This window comes from Molothrus ater, chromosome 1, assembly GCF_012460135.2.
Source record: "Molothrus ater isolate BHLD 08-10-18 breed brown headed cowbird chromosome 1, BPBGC_Mater_1.1, whole genome shotgun sequence".
NCBI classification, from domain to species: Eukaryota; Metazoa; Chordata; class Aves; order Passeriformes; family Icteridae; genus Molothrus; species Molothrus ater.
In genome coordinates, this window is record NC_050478.2 from 88,821,687 (window position 1) to 88,844,044 (window position 22,358).

Consider the following 22,358-nt stretch of genomic DNA (forward strand, 5'->3'; position numbering starts at 1 on the left):
TAAAGGAGAAGAAAGTTGCTGTTCTAGTGGTTAATCAGGAGATAGCACATCTACAGACCTGACAGGGTCATGAAAAGGCAAAGGCTATTGCTAGGCAGACTGAGACATATTTCAAGTCACTTTAGGGAAATATTAATACTTATTGCAAGACCCAGGGGAAATCCATATGGGCTATTGTATACAGTTGGCCACGTGAAGGATGAAGATTTTTGTTTTTGTAGCTTTTCTATCCAAAGATATTGAACAGCCTCTGGAATCAACTTTGAACAAACATGGTAAGGTTGCAAAGGGATGCTACGATGTGTTCACCTCTTTTTCCAGGGTCTGGACTTACAAGATCTCTCCTAGTTCTTTACTTTGACCACCCTGTATCACTGCAATGAGGCACTGCAGCTGGCAACATTTCTTATTACATAAACAGTGTTAGATTTTACATATAGTCTTCAGTGACAAGTAACTTATCTTTTGAAAACAACAAGGTTCAAAGGGAACAGTGTTGTTATGATTGTGCTGAAATAAAGAGGATAGGAGTAGTATCTGTGATATTTGTTAACCAGTGGGGTTTTTTTTATTTTTGACCACTATATCTAGGGTCACTGAAAAGGTGAAGGGACCTTTGATTTCAAGCCCATTTATAAAAAAGACATGTTCTTCAGACCTTGTTCTGTACTGATTTGAGGTGTTGGGGTAAGCAGATTATGCTTATGACTTTAAAGGTCAGATTTTATAATCCCTTTCATACTCCATCCTTTTGGTCAGAACATTTAGTAGGGTACAATCTGTTACAGAGGAACATTCATTATGAAACATACAATTCTGTAGGCATACACAATTGGAAACTGAACGTGATGATGAGTCACAATCAGTTTATCTTCCCTATAAAAAATGATATGAAATCTCCATATTTAGTCTGAGGCCAGTGGAATCCCACTATTCCTCATTTGCTAAGGTTATATTTGTATTTAAGTGAGTTTAAACAGGGGAGTGGCAAGGGGTGTTACATATCCTTACAGGTGATTAGGGTTTATAGCCAAATTATCTCCTGAATTACATTAGCTGAAATCAATGTATTCCACTGGATGAACAGACTGTTCCATAAAACCTTGGCAGATAAAGCATTAATAAGTGTCAGAGCTGACTTGGTCAATTGAATGATTTGCTGACGCTTCTTTTTACCACAAGCCTGCACTTACAAGTCCAGTGCCAAAGGTTCAGTATATATAGCTGAAGACAGCAAATAGATGCTCTCTTTTTGAGCAGGGTTCTGACAAGCTGCCTTTCTCATTATCCCTCACTGGCAGCACTTTCAGGCAGGAAATTTAAAACATGGTAAAGCTGAAGCTGCCCAATCCTGGCCTGGAGGACAGGATACCTTCCCATGATGAACTTGAGGTTCTTGAGAAAGAAGAGGCAGACTCCAGACCAAAATGGGACAACAAAGCACAGTATATGCTGACCTGTGTAGGGTTTTGTGTGGGCTTGGGAAATGTCTGGAGGTTCCCGTATCTCTGTCAGAGCCATGGAGGAGGTATGTCTTTAATACATCTTAATTAACTTAACTTTGGGTATAAACCAGGTTTCATCTCTCTTTTGGCAAGCAAATAATGGAATATGTTTAGAACTGTTCAGGTGCTGTGAGAACAGGGATGATCTCTCTAGAAGACTGTATAGCAGAGAAGGTAATTTCACAGGTCGTGATCACACACTCAAGTCACATTACTGATGAAAGAAAAGGAAGCGTCTGTTTTTATTTCAGGACAAAGGATTGAACAAGTGAATCTTCCACTGTCATGTACATAGTTTAAGTTTCTCCATCTAAACCAAATGTTGCTTTCCATACATATATACATATATATAGTGTGTATTTAAAATATTAATAAACTACTTGGGACTATGATTCTGCTCATGATACCAAATGATCTTTTTAGAATAGATTTTTCATTGGGCTTGGACTGATCCATGTATCCTCTGTAGAGTGAGTGTTTGTATAATTTGTGCTAGGATTAACAGCATGAATGAAATCAACATTAAAAGTATTTGTTTAGCAGATATTAAGACATTTAAAATCCAAGCATATATTATTTACTGTATAATTTACTGGAACTCCTTAAGATTTAGGTAAGGACTGAATGACCATATTAGAAATTTTGCTTTCTTTTGCTGTTTGTTTTGGAAGGGGCTGAACCATTGCTTAAATATTGTACAACAACATAATTTTTTCATTTTCTTACTGACTTTTTTGTCTGGTTATTGTTCACTTTTCACTCTGAGATATGTGTAAGATGTATTTGTTCCTTTGCAATATTTGGTCTTGAAAGAAAAAAATTGGCTTAAAGAACAGTATTTCAAAGTAATATTCTTTTGTATGTACATGGTGAGAAATTTAAAAATTGCTTTCCTTGTTAGAATAGGGACAACTGAGGGCTCTGTGGGGAGTTGCTCACACAGACTCAGGGACATGCAACAACAGGTGCGATAACAGTTGCAAGAAGAGATGCTTTTATCAGTACGATTTCTCTAGCATGGACTGATATTTAAAGTCTGCAGTGCAAACTGGAGGTCATTTGCAGCAGAGTCAGGTCCTGTAGCAAAAAAGTTATAGCACACATACAATCAGAAGCATTTCTATATTTGAAAATTTTAATTTGAAAAAAGTGGATGTATATCTCCAGAACTGATGGCACTCATTGGCTTCTCGGGTTTTTAAATTTAGTTTTAGAAAGTGGACATGCCTGGTTTTCCAGGGTACATTTATAGGCACTTCCTTGCTTTTTGGTCTTAATTTCCCTTGTCTTCTAGTCAGGTGAAATGCAGCTGAAATGCAAGCGCCCAACAAATGCAAAGACCTTGGTATGGATCATGGTTTTATTAGGGATGTCAGTGAAGATTTATGAATTGCTTGTGTGTGTGTCAGTCCTCTGGCAGGAATTCTCTTTCTTTCTCATCGTCCTGTAACTTTTTCGTTCTCAGGAAACACTGTCAGGAACACTGACAGCAGTTAACCCTGGGTTCTTTTTCCCCTGGGACCCTCTCACTCAAATTTTAGGCAGAATTTGAAAGGGAGTCATAGCAAAGGAATTATAAGCTAATACACAGATGTGTGTCCTTCTAGCTAGACTTGCTACCTTCTCTAATATTCTTCTGCACAGCACCAAATGCTGTGATTCGTATCAATAAACACAAGTAATGCCTTCTTGTGACTTTTAGAAATGATTCCCTAATTTCATCACACATAAGGATGGAGGGCTGTTGTGCAATGCTTCTTCCTCCTCCTCCTCCTCCTCCTCCTCCTCTTCTGTACACCTCAGCCTCTCATGGTGGGTCTAAATCCAGCTCTTGCCACCACTGTCCCCCTCCCATGACAATTTCTGTTCTTGAACTTCTCCCTTAAATCAGAAAGAAAGAAAAAAAAAGACTGCTTGCTTTTTGGATGGATGCCTTTGAATTTGAACATGTGATTATTTGTATTGTATAAACAGATCTCAAAGTTCTTACTTCTGAAGATATTTTGGTGTTGAGACAGTTTCTGCCTCATGATGTTTTGTGGCTCGTGCATCTCTAATTCCCATTCAGCTGTGTTTGCAGCATACCAAGCACCCAGTAGAGGCAGCACTGCAGTATCTGGGATTGCAGCTGTCAGATTGCTGAAGGAAACTCCCTGGCACCATAAAACCACTCCAGAATAGGATGCTTCTGGTAGTCACTGTGTATGACATCCAGCCTCAGTTGTGCTCCCTCTAAGCAGCTGCACCTACATCCAGTTGGAAATGGTATTTACTGGGCATGGAAATTGTATTTACTGGGCATTTTGGGCAAGTTCTGCCTTAGTCTTTGCCCCTCAGCATGTTGGCCAAGATGATTAATTCATCTTTGGATTTGTGTGGTCCACTCAGGGGCACAAATGTGCCTCTATAACAGAGCAGGGTAAAACTGTAACATTATACACCTTTTTCCAAATTATCCAGTAGAAAGCAAACATGAATTCACTGAGGAAACTCCATTCTGCCCCAGTAGTTAGAGTGCCTTTACCCTGGATGATGTTTGTCCTCATACTTTGTGTCTTCAAGATATGTTTTCACTGAATCCTGAGTGCAAGAAGCAGGAATCCCTGTTCCTGCTCTCCCACTGGAAACAGGGGTTATGTTCCTGCTTGGATTGTTCCTGGAGTGATTATTTTAGAGTCCTAGAGTTCACATTGGATATGATGGTGGATTATGGCTGCCAATTAAGAGATTAAATAAAAAACAAAACTAAAACAAACCAACCAGCTATATTTTGTGCAGGAAATATCTGCAGTGCATGTGAAAAAGTCACTCAAAGTTACATAGACTGTCTCCTGAAAATTGTTTCTAATTTCTAAATATTGGCTTGGCTATCAACTTCTTTCTTTTTGACTATATGGATATCCATATAGTCAAAAAGAAAGAAGTTAAGATAGCCAAGCCAATATGTTTGGATCATTTTGGATGGGTGAGGTCTGGTAGCAATGGTGTGGAGAGTACTTCAGCCAAGGACACCCCTAAATGAGACTGGATATCCACCTATTTCATGAACCAGTGGTTGTACATGTTACTCCCCTTATGAAGCATAAATGGACTACAGTAAAGCATAAAATTTACCCTTGTGTGACTTGGACTTCAAAAATGTGGACTTTTTTTCTCTGCAAATTGTCTGCAGTGAAGGTAGTTAGGAGCACTGTGTTTATAAGTAATGCTTATTTTCAGATGTTGAACTTAAATCTGGAATTATTTAAGAGCTGCTTCTTCCTAAGCACAGCACTTTGATAGTGTTTTCACACTGAGATACCCAAATACACAAAAATAAATTGGTGGTTACATAATTTACTTACTTTTGTTGTCATAGATAGTGAGTTTATATTTTTTAAAATGGAAAATTTACTCCAGTGAAATTTAGCAAAGCAAAGCACATTTTATCCTTTAATGTCTTAAAAGTTGTCAAATCCATCATTACCAAAGGCAAAATAGAGTTCAATATGCACACAATGTAAAAGGTGTGGTGTTTGCCTTAGTGATTTCACCAGCTTAATGAGATTGAAATTTCCCTTCATTTGATAGCTCTCTCTGACATTGCTCATAGCTTTTGTTTAACCTTTATTGAGCAACATGTCATTTAATCAACTGTTAAACATTTTCATTTTATCCCTGATGACCATTATAAAAAAGAGGATGCATATTTAATGTTTAAATCATTGATTTTTAAAAAAAAAGCCTCTAACTCTACAGCTCACATATGGAAAGCTTGCCACTGCATGAGGCAGAACTTTTTTATCTCTCTGCATGCCACACTGAAAGAAGGGACAGTAATGATGTCAGCAATTCCTCACTTAGCAGTTGATGAAATAACATGTTGCTACAGTTGAGGTCTCAGAATATGTTAGTACAGTAAAACATCTCCCTCTGAAGTCTGCCTGCCTTCCCTTTGTGATGAACTGTGTGCAAGCAATAATGGTTTTTTAAAATAATTTTTTAAAATCCTACATAAGCAGTTCTTAGATTAGAGAGGAAACAACAGCTATACGGATGTTCAAACCAAATATTATTTGTTTTGAAATACAGTATTGAAACAGGATGAGAATCTAATATCTCACTTTTAAGGTTTTCAGACTAGAATATCAATCATTGTTTGTGTACACATATACAGTGTCTGATTTCAGATCATTGGTTCATTTGTTAGGATCATAAAATTGTGGCAGCTTAAAAAGTATTAGTTTATTTTTTTGTGTCCTGTGTGAACCTGAAAGTTGTGCAGGAAATATCTGAAATTGTTCTAAAGGTGTGTGGGTGTGGCACCTGGGGACAGGTGCCCAGGTGGTGGTGATTGGGCTCCATGATCCTAGAGGTCTTTTCCAACCATAATGACTCTATGATTCTATATGGCACCTTTGCCAAGCCAAATTATTGTTTTTCCATTATTGTTTTTCCTTCTTTCAGAAAGGTTGGGGAGAAATTGAGAGAAAGTAAAAATGCAGCAGAGATGGATTTCTGAGCTGGCTGCTAGAATTGAACCCTAGAAACCGAAGAACCCAAGAAAGAGAGAAGTGTTATATGTCATTGAGAGCTATAATTTTATTTCTCTTGAAAATATAACAATATTCCTACAGCTAAATATTGGTAGTTTCAAATACAAAAATGCTATTCAAAATGCTGAGTCCTTTGTGGCACGTGCCACACATCAGGGTGAATGACTAATCACTGAAAAGATATTTTTATTGAAGATGGTTTCCAATGGTAGCTCTACAGACATGGTACTCTCAGACTTCTATACAGCATGTCATTTAGCCACACACAAAAAACCTTCTTACTAAAAAATTATCAATTTTTAAAATCAGTGTGGTTTATCTTGCTTGCGTTAAAGCCTAGTTACTACTGTAAAAATGTAGACTGACAAACTCAAAACATTTCAGAGGAAATCCAGAAGAAAAACTGAGACATACTTTTTGTTAGGCAAAGACTGAAGGACTCATTATTATTTATTTGTAGAGATGTTTGTTAAACTTCCAACTTTGCTGACTGTTCCTCTCTTTCTTCTGTGTCAGTCTATGTCTTCAGGGAAAGGATTATATGGACATCATCTCCAAGAAGAAGAGTATCTCATTTATTTTCTTCCTCACTCCTCCCATCTCAGCTACATCCCCTTCTGAGGAGACCATTTAGTCCTTGCAAGAACAGCCTTGCATTAGTGTGGAGCAGCTCTGTGGTAGATCTGGGAGCCTCAGGCTGTTGCTGCCTCACTTTGGAGAAAAGTGGCTATTTTGTAATGCCAGGAAAGAGCAAACTATGATGATCCACCCTGGTTTTGAGGAAAGTGAACTCCCCTAGCTGCAGATTCAAATTTAGCACTGTGGTCTTAGTTGAGATATTGTTACAAATGGTGTCAGTGCTAAAGCAGGCAATTCCTGACTCACGTCTTTTTGGCTGTGTATTTCCATGTCACAAACCTGTGAAATATATAGCCCTTACTCCAATTTTTGAGTACCTAGGATCTCTTCCAAAACAAGGTTCTATCCTCTGTTTCCGACTGCTCCAGGGACTTCTACAAATTTACTGACTGCAGAGGTACTGCTGTCAGATCTAACAGGGCAGCCCTCTCTCCATGCTTTGTTCACTGTCTCCTAGAAGGCATCTAAGCCAGAAATGGCAATGGACTCCTCATCCACCTGTGCCTGGCATCACTGCTGACAGTGCAAAGGTTTTGCCCATGTTGGCAGAAGATCTGGGACTCCTTGAAACTGTGTCAGACTCAGTCACTGCAAAGAACTGTCTGTCCTTTCAGTTTCTAAGGGCTTGTCCCATTTTGTCTTTATGGACTTCCTTAGCTGTGCTGGAACACGCAGTGGTGTGCACTTAAGGGCCCCTGTTAATCTGATTAGATGTGCAGCGCATGCAAATTTGGCTTCAAATAGTTTCTTCTCTGCTGATTCTCCACCCTCTTTCTGTGAATAACATTTCTCATAACTGTTTTACTTTTGTTTTCATAGGAAGCAAGATTTTTGCAGTGTATGCAATGAGAGCTCCCTCACTGTTGCATTCCATCCCCTTACATCCTGATGGCTTCCTTTCCATCCTCCCCCTCCTGATGGGAGGCTCAGTGGGACAACCACCACACTTGGAGTCTGGCCTTTCACAAAGACAGAGTTACTTACAGTGCATGAAAGTGCAAGCAGCCATAAATGTGTTCTGTGCTCCAGCCCCATGCCAGCCTGACACAGTTTCCTTCGTGTCACACTCTGACCAGGAGCTCTCATGAGGGTAAAATCAGAGAAGCACACAATCATTGTGTTTATGCCAGCAGTTTTAAATTCCAGAGTATTCTCTCTCTGTCTCAAGCAAGACACCTCATAAGAGTCTGAAACCTGACCCTGCAGAGTTTGTGTGGATGCCTCATCTGGATCTTTTCTTGTTACCTGCTCTTTCGGGTGCCATATGGGTCTCTGCTACACCACGCTCTGAATTCTCTCTGGTAAAGCCCTTCTTGAGCAACAGTAACAGTCAAGTCCAGAAGATGGATCTGTACAGCTACCTGATCCAAACACTCCCCATTTGCACTGAGGATAAGTCCTTGTCACCCTTTGAAACTCAGCTTGCAGTGATTTTAGATCATGCCTTGAAACCTAAGCATGGACAGGCAGGTAGTTCAGCTGAGGTGCTCCTATTGGAGACACATCACCTTTTTGGGTCAGGTCACAGTAAGATCACTTGAGGACTTGATTAGAAATTATATCCCTGGTCAAAGATCTTATTGAAGAAGGAAATGTACAACCTTTATAGTCTTTTCAAGCTATGACCAATTGCTCCTTATCATACCTATCAAAGAAAAATCTTTTTTGATAGCTGTCATCTCTGTTGGCAGAAGGGGGAGAAGATCAGGCTGTTTCTAAGCAGCTTTAGGAAGCATTCAAATGTAGTCTGAACCTTTTGCTTTCAGAAGACAGCAGGCAGGCTGATATTCTGATTTAGAATCCATTTTTTCTCACTAATCTAAACTGCACAGTTCACCTCCACTCACACAGTTCTAGCTGTCTGGACAGGCATGGCTTTCCCTCCAAGACAGGGAGATTCAGCAGCAGCACAGTCCCAACACCACAGCTCTCCCTGTTGACAGCACAGTGTGTAAAATTTGCTGCAGAACTCTCAGAGTAGAGCCATCTTCTGTGCTGGACATGGCAAGAGTGTTCTACCAGCCTCAGGGGATTTCCTCCAGGTGCTTAAGGAGCTCCCTTTATTAAGATGCTGTAGAAGAAGTCTTTAAGTATCACATGTCTATGACAGAGCAGTCAGATAAAGGGGTCCCATAACTCTTTGCACAGACACAAAAAGAAGAAAGGAAAAAAACCAAAAAGGTGTGCTGTGTGCTCACAGCCCACCAGCTTTCTTGATAGCTTGGCATCCCCAGGAAGTAAATTTCAGTTTCTGGAACGGCTTTCATTCTTCAGATTTCCTCTTTCACTTGTTATCTGATTTTCATTGCACACATGAAGAAAAAGTCAGTAAATACTCAGACCTGAACCCTTAATATTCTGGTCTGCATTCTCTTCATTGCTCCCAGATTAATTGCTCCTATTTAGATTAGGGAGATAAAGCCATTTTGTGATGACAGATAACAATAATTCTAATGTACAGCAATATTCAAGCATTTGACTCTGAACTTTTACAGTGCAGTGTGGTGCTCTGGGGTACCTCCCATATCCAAGGTACACCTTGTTCAGGAAAAAATTAAGAATACTTGTCCTATACTAACCAACTTTATCATCATTAACAGGGTTTGAACCCTGCACTTCAGATGTCTTCTAATCAAACCCAAACATCGTTGAACAAAGATGCCAAGAACTTCTTGTTGTTTCAAACAGACAGCCCAAGGCTCCTGCCTAATATTTAAGGGTACTTTGCTTAGTTCACTCAACTATTTCATACACTTTGCATGAGTCACAGCTATAAAACCATAATTTTTTGCAGGGAAAAAAAAGGGGAAGTCATTCCAGGAGAGTAGCTATCTTTCCTTCACTTGCAATCCAAAGGTAGCTTTTTCAAATTTTAACCTTGAGAGGGTATAATTTCTCTTTATGTGTGTCTCTTGGGAAGAATAAGAATTCCTACCGGAAACTACACATGTAACTGAGTGCCCTGCCTGAGCAATCAGGAAAAGCATTGCTCAGAAAACAGGGAAGGGTTTCCACAAAGGTGCTTACAGTTGCTTATCATGTCAAAAGTTCTTACAGGTCTGCTTATCACATCTCACAAGTGTAATGGTTTTGTTTTGTTTTAGTACTTCACTGACTGGAATTGTTATTTTTCTTATCCATTCCAGGAGCCTTCATGATTCCTTTCCTGATTTTGCTGGTCCTAGAGGGTATCCCCCTGCTTCATCTTGAGTTTGCCATTGGTCAAAGGCTGAGGAAAGGCAGTGTGGGCGTATGGAGCTCTATCCACCCTACCCTGAAAGGGGTTGGTAAGTCAAAAAGCTGCCTGAGAAAGCACAAGTTTCTGAACTGATGATCTAAAAATCAAATCTACTGGGTTTTATTTTGGTGTGCCATAAGAGATTTCAGGATCTATTAGTTTTCCCCTCTTCCTAACTCTCCATTGATAGGTCAAACTAATCATGATAAAGCAAAATGACAATTTTGTGTTCACATTCTCAAGTACCATGGGTCCTGTTAAAGCCTTTCCCTAATCTGAGACCAATTTCAGGCCTCAGGGATATTTTCTGCATTATCCATAGTGGCTGTTTTTACCATTAGGATGAATTTTTAGGTGTGCCAAAAATTGTTCTGTAAACTGTTCTGTGGATAAATATTAGTTGAATCTTTATCTGATAGACCTCAGCTCCACTTAATTTCACTTTTTTGCTTTTGAGTTGCCATTCCATAAGCCATAGAAACAGTATTTTGCAGAAAATACTTCTTCACCACTGTACCAAACTTGTGAGTATAACAGTCCATTTGAAAATGTTGTAGGAGCAGCATTATGCACACAGCATAAAAATCTCCACAGCTGCCTCCTTACACAGGAAACACAGGAGGTGCCTCTGAACATCAGGAAATATGGTGAGGGTGAGCAGACACTGGCATGGGCTGCCCAGGGAGGTTCTGGGGTCTCCAGCCTCAGAGATACTCAAAGCCTGCCTGGACATGGTCCTGGGCAACCAACTTTGGGTGGCCAGGCTGGAGCAGGGGGTTGGACCAGGTGACCTCCAGAGATCCCTTCCAACCTCAGCCACACACTTGAAAGGGAGGAAACAGGATTGCTTTGGCACCCACTGCATTTGTAAATCAGTTACAAAAGATAATTGTTCAGTGCATCTGGAATTTTTCAAGAGTCTTTAGAACATAGGAGCTCTCAGGAGCTAATGATTAGCATTTGCTGTCTGCCAGAGAAGTCACCAGAGGTTGATTACTTGGGAACAGGCAGAGGAGGACAGATACCAGTGTGAATTCTGTACCTGGTCACAGACTGTGCCTCCTGGCAGCCGTCCGTCCTGTACAACACCACCCCTGCTGACTTTGCAGGGACGTTGTGGAAGAAAGAGATATTTCAGTCTCATTCAACCAAAATCCCAAGTCAGCTGAGCTTTGCATGTGCCCAGCATCCCAAACTCCCTGGATATCAGCTGGCAAGGCTGGGAACATGATTGTGTATTGTCTGTAGGGAATTAGTCTTCTCATAAAGTTGGCTCCTAAGTGGGCATCACCTTCAGTCTCAAAGAATTTTTAGGATGTAACTCTATGTAGGACTCACCTGTCCAACCTTTAGGCAAAAAATTCACAGTGATAAACCTACATCCAGAATGTGGCAGATTTTTTCCATCCAAAATGAGGAGGGAAAGGTTGAGTTTGATACCATATACTTTGATATATCTTGAAGACAAGAGTGTTGCAATTTACACAGTGTTCTGATTATTTTTTTCAGGCATAGCATCAATGTTTGTATCTTTCCTGGTGGGCTTATATTATAACACTATTATTGCCTGGGTGATGTGGTATTTCTTCAACTCCTTCCAAGAACCCCTGCCATGGAGTAACTGTCCTCTCAATAACAACAAAACAGGTATATTTCATAAAACATTTTATTTTGTTGCACAGCACAGATTTCTGTTTCTAACAGTTGCCCTAAATGAGCCTTTCTGTGAAACAGCAGTAAGGCATGGCAGTCCTGTCAGGCACATTGCACTGTTTGATACTTGTGTTTTGTACAAATTCACATTAAATAAAATGTGGCCAGCGCCTAATCTTGGAGGCAAATTTTGGTTTCTTTTATGAAACCTCATGGTAGATTTTGACAGATGTATTCATATTCAGAATATTCACTAAGTGCATACCTAGTATAAACATTAACACTTTCCAGATTTAAGCAATGTCTTTCATCCATCTCTTCAACAGCCCACCATTAGTACATTGAAAAGGAAAAAACAAAAAAAAGCATAATCCATTTGAAACACCTGTACCTCTCAGTATGACAAGTCTACATCTCCCTGGAGACTGCTTGGTGACAGCAGCTTTGTGTTCCATAGTCAGCCCTGCATGACACTGTGTGAAGAAGGTTTTTCTGCTGGTCTGTGGGCAGCTGTTCAGAGTGCTCTGTCCCTCTCCTCCCAGGATAAGCGTGGAAAGCCTCATAAAAGGGCAGGCCAGGGCAGAATATTGCACAGGCCAGCACAGGGCAGGGAGCTGGGGATTCAACTTGAGCTGACAAGACCTTGAACATTGCCCCACAGAACAGAAGAAAAGATATTGCTGAAGGAGGTGTGGGAAGAGAAGAACCACTGTATTAAAATACCTATTAAACAGCTGTCTTTTAAATCTCTTATTTTGCCATGAAACTAGCCTCCAAAAATCTGAAAATTTGCCAACAACAAATCCATTGGCATGAAGTGGAACAATTTAAAACACTGATATTAATTATTTAGCTTCTTTTTCCCCAAGTAAATAAAAGATGTATAGAATGACAAGAATTTTGTGGTTACAGATTATGTAGAAGAGTGTGCCAAGAGCTCTCCTGTAGATTACTTCTGGTACAGAGAAACACTGAACATCTCCACTTCCATTGAGGATTCTGGCAGTATCCAGTGGTGGCTATTGCTGTGTTTAACATGTGCATGGGGTGTGCTGTACGTGTGCACAATCAGAGGCATTGAAACAACAGGAAAGGTACTCTGTCTTGGGGGAACTTCTTATGAGATGATATTAATCACACTGTTGTGATCCCTTATTTATACAGAATTAATAATGCTGTAGAGCTGTCTGGTTTTTGAGTGAAAGCATGTCCAAAATTTTGTGTCATCACTGGGACTGCTTTTTGAAGAATGAAAGTGAATGAAATGGAATCTGGCTTGATTTGATTTATGTGGAGATTTTTGTGATCAACTTTTTGTGAGTCTTTCTTGTCCTTACATATCCTAGTAACACATTGCTAGGTATTATCATTTTAACACTAATATTAATCTTTAATGCAAGATCAAGGGACTCTCTTTTTATTATGGCTATTCTCTTCAAAACATACCTATACAGATTTATTTGGATTTGTGCAAGTCCTAAATATTATCTCTACAAAAGAGTGACCAACATTCAGCAAAGTCCTGAGAGTCCATCCTTGCATCAGTCTGGTCTCAGGGTGTACATTATTTTTGATGCTGCTTTTGAATGATCTGAGTTGAATTTCAACAACTACAATTTCTCTTAAATAGGTCACTATTGCTAAAAAAGTTTATTATCCAAATGTACCATAATATGATTTCACTGAACATTTATTACTGTAGTATGCTAATTGTGACTCACTTGAAACTTGCCATTATTTTTACTGAGCAAACCTTGATTATTTCCCTATTTTCTTCACTTTTAAAAAAATTCAAGTGTTTTGTTTCATTTGAATGGTTTATTGACATTTTTTTTTTGGTGCAGGCTGTGTATGTGACATCAACTCTCCCGTACGTGGTGCTCACCATTTTCCTGATCCGCGGCTTGACACTGAAGGGATCAACCAATGGAATTGTGTATCTCTTCACCCCTAATGTAAGCCACTGCTTGGGCCATTGCTCAGTGAAACATGGTGTAGTCCTCTCTGTAATTAACAACTGATTGAAAATTAGTCCTCCCCACTGGTGCTTCTCTAACTATCCCTCAGGCACTTTGAAAAACCTTGATTCCGTGAGGTAAATCCTCTGCATTGGATATAAAGAGTGTACATATACACAAATATTTTCTCTCTCTCTCCATCCTCCATCAAAAGCTGTTCTAATGAGTTGAATGATCATCACATAGCAGTGGGGTTGTCACTTATTTGGCTTGATTTATTTTCTTGTATTCTACCTAAGAACCAGCCTAAATTTAAAGCATAAATCATGTATTTGGGAGTCGAACCCACCTAATTGCCATATAAACAAAACATATGAACAAAAAAAAACTAAGAGAAAGATTTAACAATATAACAGTATTTAAACAAAATTAAAACAGGGATCATTTCCATAAGCAGATCTCTGAATGATCATTATTAATGCTAAGTAATGAACACCTTTTCTGAAACCAGGCATGGTATCTGTCAGCTATGCAAAGCATTTTTTAATCAATTTTCAAAATACTTACATAAAAACATCAGATAGGTTTTCTTTTATTAAAAAAGTAAGTTTGACAAAAATATTGACATATTTGTTGAAATTCTTCAATAACAGTGAGTCTTGCATGGTTAATGTTCTTGTTTTAATTGTTGTTTCAAATCTCTCATACTCAGTTTAAATAGCAATGTTGGATGTGCTTAAAGCTGTGTGTCTGGTGCCTCAGGTCAGTGAGCTGGCGAACCCAGTGACATGGCTGGATGCAGGAGCTCAGGTGTTTTACTCCTTCTCCCTGGCCTTTGGAGGTCTCATTTCATTCTCCAGTTACAACTCTGTTCAGTAAGTAGCCAGGCAAAACCCAAATTTTATATGACTATTTCATTCTTTCAAATGAAACATCTTTATTTTGCCCTACTGTTGTGCTACTTGGGACTGGGACAGCCTCCCCTCAGACATGTAAGGTGCATCTCCTCCGACTGCTCCTAGCTCTCCCAAACCAAGATTTCAGGTCCCTGCTCTGGCTGACTTCCTAGAGAAAGCTGTGGTGATGCAGGATAGGAAGAAGGGGACTGGCTGCCCAGGACCAGCTGATGAGCAGGAGTTTTCTCTCTGGGAGTGCTCAGTGCATGGTGATGCCCTCGGTCTCAGCAGGTGGCAAAGCATATATTTCAAATCAATTCACAAAACACAGTTTAAAACTTTAGCTTTGCAATGAAGAGATATATCCAATCTTGAAATTTAACTCAATTCCTTTATATGGGTGCTTTGGGGCCAGGGAATGAGAAATCCCCTTACCAGAGACTGACCCAGCCTGTAAATTGTGATGCAGTGCTATATTCTACATTCTCTCATAAAATATTGCAGTAACTATCAATGCCTCTTGGTACCTGCCATCCCTTCAGAACTCTTGAAAGGAAAACTATGTGGCATTTGCTAAACCTAATATTTCTGATAAACATCTCTGAATTAAGTTTTGGATATGTGGTTTGGTCATGCATTCAGAGATCTGTGTTTCAGTTTCAGTTTGAGTTCAATTACCCACAGCAGCATTTCAGTCACTGAGGAAGTTCCTTGCCACCACCCTTGATTTCAGGTGTTTTTGAAAAGATCACCTGGAATTTTTGGTGTCTGCAAGTCTCAATGTGTAGTGTCAAGCCCTGCTTAAGGTCCAAGTCAATGTCCCACAGCCATGGGATCAGAACTGGGAGCATCCACCTTTCCAAAAGACACAAAGAAGAGGAGCAGTCCTCTGGGTTTTCCAACACATGGGGCAGTTGCATTCAGGCCATGTTCATTCAACGCTCAATGATTCATGACTTAAGGAGGGAACTGAACAAAGTCACCAAACTCCCAGGGAATATAAGTAAAAAAATCTCCATGCAAATTCCACAGTGTTACCCTGTGGTGTTGGGCCACCTGCAATCCAGCACCAGCTGGACCAGGGGTCAGTGAGTCTGGCCCTGGATGGTTTGGGAGTACAAAAATATCAGAAAATACAATAAGGTTTCAATGCTGTCAAGGATTCACTAGTTCATCATGAGAAGGAGCTTGAGCATCTGACTTTCTCTAAAAGGAAGAAATGTTTTTCAAGCCTGTCACTGAGAATCTCATGTTACATTGCAAAAACTGACACAAGACTACAGCAAGGAATTTCCATTCAATGCCCAACATCCAGGAGATGCCTATTTGCAATGCTGTAAATGGGGAAAGGACACAGTGTGATAGGTCTTGGTTGGACAAGCTTGTCTCTCCTCTTGAACATGTTCAGAAAATTAAATATGACAACATCAAGTTTATCTCAATACACCTTTCTTGCCCAAGACAAATGAGTTATCTGCAGTTTTTCAGCCTTCTCTTACAATGATTAACTAATTTAATATTGATATTTTATCTTGTCCCTCAGATGAAAGTCTGTTTCTGGCTCTGAAAATTCTTTGCATTAGCACAAGTACACTAGCAAGAAGTGCCTGCAGCAGAGGCTTTTCTACAAAGAGTTTTTCTGTCCCATCTTTTCAGCATAATGTTACATTGTTCTTCCAAAATTTGGGAACATTTTGAACCATCTTTTGTTCAACAGTCAAACAAAACTGTTCCCAAGTGCTCTTGGCTGCTGCAATTTCACCATACCCAAGTGCTATGAAAAGTGAACTTCTGCTCACTTTTGTGTCTGAGTATTTGGATTCAAGCCCAAACCTTTCACCTTGCAGCACAATACACCAGCAGTGAAGGCACAGCCCATGGCAGCATGTTTCTGCAGACATCCATGACAAGCCTGAAAAGGAGGGGACTCTTTTGCCCCTCATACTTTACTTCCCATGAACCAAACATGAAAACATCTCAGGCAATTATTCCTTATGAACAGGTTATTTGAAGGGGAGAAAAACCACTAAAAGAAACCAAACCCATAGCTATTAAATTGCTTAAGGCACCAAGTTTTAATTTTCTAAATCTAACAGCACTACTTGTGTGCTTTTAGAAGGTTCACTGATGTACCTATGCATCCTAGACTACTTTTTTCTTAGTCTTGGTAGCCAGTTTTACTATTTATTTTAGGAATGTGATTGACATCCATTGTTTCTTCTCTTTGAATTGCAGCAACAACTGTGAGAAAGATGCTGTGATCGTTTCAGTGATCAATGGTTTCACATCCATCTATGCTGCCACCTGTCATATATTCCATCATTGGATTCAGAGCCACAGCAAGATATGATGACTGTTTTGACAAGTGAGTTATTGGGGGAAAAAAGCCCCACAGAATATGCAGGTGTTTGGCTGAGGCAGCTCTGTTAGCCTGCTGACAGTGGATTTATCATTTCTGAATAATTGCAGCTCATGACTCACATGGCATCAGAACCACTCATTACTTATAAAAATATGGAATCTTGTGGAACAAATCCCATGGAAAGTGATAATTGTTTAAGTCACCTTATTTCCTACATAAATATATTTTATGTTATTCTTCATGCTGACATAGGGCACAAAGGTAATATTCCCTGTTGCTGTGTTGGCTCCATGTTTAAGTTTCCTCCTGGAGAGCTCAAAAGCGTAGGTCTCATCAGAGGTGCCTCATTTTACCCAGGCAGTGAGACTCTGTGGTTTCCAGTCTAGTTCCTCCACATTCAGCTGTGAAACTGCATGATTCACAGCTGCAGACAACTTAGACATTGCCATAAACCACCCAGTCTGGGGACTGGTGTTTAGTTTGCAATGCTAACACAAGCACCTAAATCCTGAATGGGTTTCTAAAGTGTCCATCCATTTAGAATCATCTATGCCATGAGAGACAGTGTTATATTCACCTTGGAAGAAAGAAAATTGCACATGCACATCTGCTGGACTTTCCAATGTCAAATCCAATCTTGATATTGCACTCTTAGTAACTTGTTTGATGATGTAAACGAGTCCTGATGATGCTTACAAATTAATAATTTCAAATTCCTTACATTTCACTTTTTCAGGAATATTCTTACTCTGATGAATGCATTTGATTTGCCAGAAGGTAATGTAACCCAAGATAACTTTGAACAAATGCAGCAGCTGTGCAACATGACTGATCCAGCAACATTTGCAACCCTCAAGTTTGAAACATGTGATCTGGAAACTTTCCTGAATGATGTAAGTTTAACACCTTCAACATATTGATACTTTAAATATGGTAGCAATGCATAGCAACTATTTAATTGCCAAGTCTAGTGACTATGACTGCCAATGTAAATTCAAGTGCTGTGTGATGTTAATGATCCTAAATATTCCCCAGGGAGCTGAAGGAACTGGCCTAGCCTTTATTGTCTTCACTGAAGCAATCACCAAAATGCCTGTCTCACCTTTGTGGTCCATCCTCTTCTTCATCATGCTCTTCTGCTTGGGTTTGTCATCTATGTTTGGGAATATGGAAGGTGTGCTTGTACCTTTACAAGATCTCAAGATTATACCCCCCAGAGTGCCTAAGGAACTTATTACTGGTAAGTGCATTTTTAGAGATCAAAACCCCCACCCTCCCCAGAGAGCAGCTTGTGTGCTGAAAAAGCAGCCCACCTCATTTCTACTTTCTGATCTGGAATGGTGTAAGACTCCCAGATAAACTACTGAAGATTTCCTCATGTTCCCCAGTGGAGCAGCTCATGTGAGGTTCCTTCTGAGCCTGCAGGCAGCTGCTAACCCCTAGGCTTGCCCATCAGCCTGCTCATGATGACCACTGTCTCCTCCACTGGGAAGTTGGAGGGCCTGAGTCCTTCACCCAGGCAGGATTTCTCTCAGAGCAACATTATGCCATCATTTATGGGGAAGAGGACCTGTTTTCTCACCTCAGCTTTCTCCCTTTTTGTTTGCCACATCTGCCACCGGTGTAATGTTGGGAGAGTTTTACCCAAACAGAAGCCAGCCTCCCCAGAGTGCCATTAAAAAATTAAGTAGTGGCCTTCAGGCTGCAAGAGTTACTTTTTAAGCTTTATAGCTACTGGGGAAATACTTTTATTTCCCATTTTGCTTTCACTTTCACACCTAAGTGTGCCGATGTTTTTGTTTTTTTCCCACAGGTCTCGTTTGTTTGGTGTGTTATTTCATAGCTTTCATTTTTGTGCTGAATTCTGGTAATTACTGGCTGAGTCTGTTTGATGGTTATGCTGGCTCTATTCCCCTGCTGATAATTGCATTTTGTGAGATGTTTTCAGTTGTCTACATTTATGGAATAGACAGGTATGAAATACAGCTTAACCATTGCTTGATATCAATGCATAAAGTGATTATTGTTGTATAGCTACAATCTCACTGCATCTCTGTGCACAGAATTTCTGTTATAGAAATCAATGAAATTATGCAGCTATAATTTAGGGTTGCTTATATGTTTCAGGTTTTTTAAAGAGTTCTCAGTGAAAAGAAATAATGCTTGCCAAGTATTTGTATGTGAAAGCTTTCAACTTCATTAATACATTATAATAAATAATGCTCTTTAACAACTAGTTCAAATAAAGATATCCCTAAGATATTGCAAGAGAATATTAGACATCAATTGAGTGCATTAATATGAATGCAAATAATTTCTTTTTAAAGTAGGCATCAGAATGTAGATATTTGAAACAGTCACATAAGAGCCTCTATAGATCATTTGCCTTTTAAATATGGTGACGTTTATAATGACTCTTCTTCAGGAAAATTGCATTAAACATTTAATTAGCACAAGCAAAGTACATGCACATTGGCACCAAGCTGAAAGTTTAACACAGAGTTATATGCCAGGAGTGTTTACAGGGAGTGCTAAATGATGTTCTCCAACACAGGGATCTCCAGGCAGGCTGCAGACATTAGTTTACAGCAGCTTGCAAATCCAGGCTACTGAGATACGTTCTTAGCTGATAAATCCAGGACTTTATCAGATGGAGCAGTGAGTAATTATCCTCTCAACTTTCTACAGATGTAATAAACCAAGTTTCAACATCTTCATGTTTGTAATAAATACAGAAGAAATGTGAAATAAAGTACAGGGAATTCAATCACCCAGAAGTTTTACTTGAACTTGTGCCAGATTCAGCTGCTGCTCCTGGCTGTGGGGTGAATGCCCTTGTGACCCATTTTCCCATACTTTTATGCTACTTGAGGAAGCATGAATCAGGTTAGGTAAATTAGATGGTGTACTCTTGAGAAAGAAGGCTTATTTTAATTTGTTAAGGCCAGAAAAGGCTATGTGGATCACTTTTCCTCCCCTTTAAAATCTCTGAACTCCTTACAAAGTAAATTAAAATAATTCCCAGGACACAAGCATGGGTTGAGTCCATAAAGTGTGGGCAAGGTGTGTGCTTGTGTTTGATTCAGAAAAGAGCCACATACCAAACTTTAATGTTCCTGGACAGTACACACCACTGTAGCCCTCTTTGGGAGCAGAGCTTTTCAGGGCTGCCCAAAAGTGGTGTTATCTGCTCCAGATGAGTTTCTGAGAAAGGGCCATTGGTAGAAAGATGGGTCTGCTGCTTGAAGGAGAACATGTGTGTTATCCATGACACTCGTGAACTACACCTGGACATGCGCTGCAGTCAGGACATGGGGCTCCATATCCTTTTAAGACACCCAGATCTCAGAAGTTAGGGGTGAAAAGATAAAATGAATTTCCATAGTAATTGAGATTCTAGTGGATTCAGTGTGTTGTTCATAGTTGAAGGACCACCTCAATAGTCCCCTCAGGGTTATTCCCATAGGATATGCAGGAAATCCAAACAAAAGGACTAAAGCAGAAACCTGAAACTTCCAAACTATTTTTTAAGAAGTGTGTGCACAAGGTGTTGCATTGTATGTAGAAGACATAAATTGGTTCAGGAACAATGCAGACATTATCACTATCAATGCAAGGCTTGTTTCTTCTTGTGGAAATATTTTTGCCCTACTGACCACTGCATGTTCCATGAATTATCCAAATAACACAATGTAGGTGTTTTTAATAATGTGTAAAGTTAAAAAATGTTTTATTATTCAGTCTGAGAAAACTGGTAGATATCCAAATTAGGCAAACATTATATTATAATCTAATTATTAAATTACTTTTATTTGCTTTTGTTCTTTTTAAATATTGTATCACTCCCTTTAATTATGCAGTACTGAGATACTTAAAAAAAAATTGTGAAGCAATACTGCAATATGTTCTGGGGAAAATCCATCTGCACTGACTCTTTTCTGTTGAAGCTATTTCACATATGCCTCACAGACATCTCCAAGATAGTACCTCTCCAAAAATAATTTTCCAGACTTGCAATGATATGTGCCTTAATTTGAACTAGTGAGGTCTAACTCCTGATCATGTAATTCTGGTCTCAAACTGACATTAGCAAATTCCTGGGAACCACAGTAAGGGGTAGTTTGGATTTCCCTGTTTATGAGCAGGCATTCTCTTATCCTGGCCAGCTTTTAAGTCTGAACCTCCTGCTTTTTGTTTCTAGGTTTAATAAGGATATTGAGTTCATGATTGGACACAAGCCCAACATCTTCTGGCAGGTTACCTGGAGACTCATCAGTCCTCTCATTATGTTAGTTATCTTTTTCTTTTATTTTGTGGTGAAAGTCAACCAAGAACTGCTCTACAGTATTTGGGACCCAAGCTATGTAAGTGTGTAAACCAAAATATTTATTTATAATTATTTAAAGTATTCTTCTTTAATGTAAGAGTCATTGTCAGTTATATTCATCTTCCATCTGAAACAGTTTTCTGGCAAACTTGCCACAAGACATGGAAATGAGACTGTTTTCTTTTCTCCTTTTGCCTCACTTCCCTCTTATAAATGTTTTGGTCCTCCCTCACCCTTTGATTTCAGCCTTCCCACAAAAAGGCTGATTGGCCATAAGGCCCTGGTGGCCTGTCAGGCCCCCCATGCCCACATTCCTTTGTGTCAAGGAAGAGTTCCAGTCCCCCAGTCTCCCTTCCTGACTCTTACTGCTTTCATGACATTTTCTTTACATCACTTTAAAGTAAAAATAAGCCCAAAACAGCTGAGGCTGGAAACCCTTGAGCAGAAAGCTGCTGTGGAATTGGCAGACTGTTGTGCCATTATGGCTGGCCAATGTCCTGATCACATTTTTGATCTGCTGAATTATTGACTGTGTGCATGGTCCCAGGTATTTGCTCCTCGTGACTTTCTACAACTTGGTTGTTTCTCTTTCAGGAGGAGTTCCCCAAAACAGAGAAGGTTGAATATCCCTCCTGGGTGTATGCTATCATTGTAATCCTGGCTGGAGTGCCCAGTTTGACCATCCCTACCTTTGCCATCTACAAAGCCATCAGGAACCACTGTCAGAAAAAAAATGATCGTGCTGGCCTTATCGCTACATCTGAGACTTCCATTAATGGAAACTTAAAGTATTCATCATAAACCCTTTTTTTTTTCAAATGTGGAAGAATGCCCTGTCAGTGAGGAAAGTAAAAAAAAAAATCTTTTTGAAGAATCTGGAGTTAATTTTATTTTCATTGAAGGGTAACCATGTGCTGTTTCCAGGTAAACATTTGCATAACAATGCAATGCACTGTGAAGAGTTGATGGCCTGGCTTCTGGAAGCAAAAAAGTGACATTTGCAAGTGATTGGGGCACCAGGCCAAATAATTTGTCCCTTTCTGGTTCTGAAGCCAGCTTGTTTGAAACTGGCTTCTATCCCCTCTGCTTGGGGATGCGCTGTGCATGAAGTGACTCTTCCATGTGTAATCATTCTGGCTGGGTGGCCAATATGAAGGGTAACTCAATGCTGTCCTCTCTTGCACATTAAATTGTTTTTACTTTACGTGCCACTGTGTTGCACAAAGCCACTAATATTTTTTGTCT

General features: G+C 39.7%; 1 protein-coding gene across 1 annotated transcript; it reads left to right on the forward strand.

The window, feature by feature from the left end:
- The first annotated feature begins 1,326 nt into the window (after window positions 1-1,326).
- On the forward strand, window positions 1,327-21,914 carry SLC6A19 (solute carrier family 6 member 19). The gene is given in 13 exon segments (XM_036406518.1): window positions 1,327-1,528; window positions 9,826-9,966; window positions 11,427-11,564; window positions 12,483-12,664; window positions 13,415-13,525; window positions 14,291-14,403; window positions 16,660-16,729; window positions 16,731-16,789; window positions 17,523-17,679; window positions 17,822-18,026; window positions 18,600-18,759; window positions 20,988-21,150; window positions 21,708-21,914. Coding segments are annotated over 13 exon segments (1,908 nt in total).
- The last annotated feature ends 444 nt before the right edge of the window (window positions 21,915-22,358 follow it).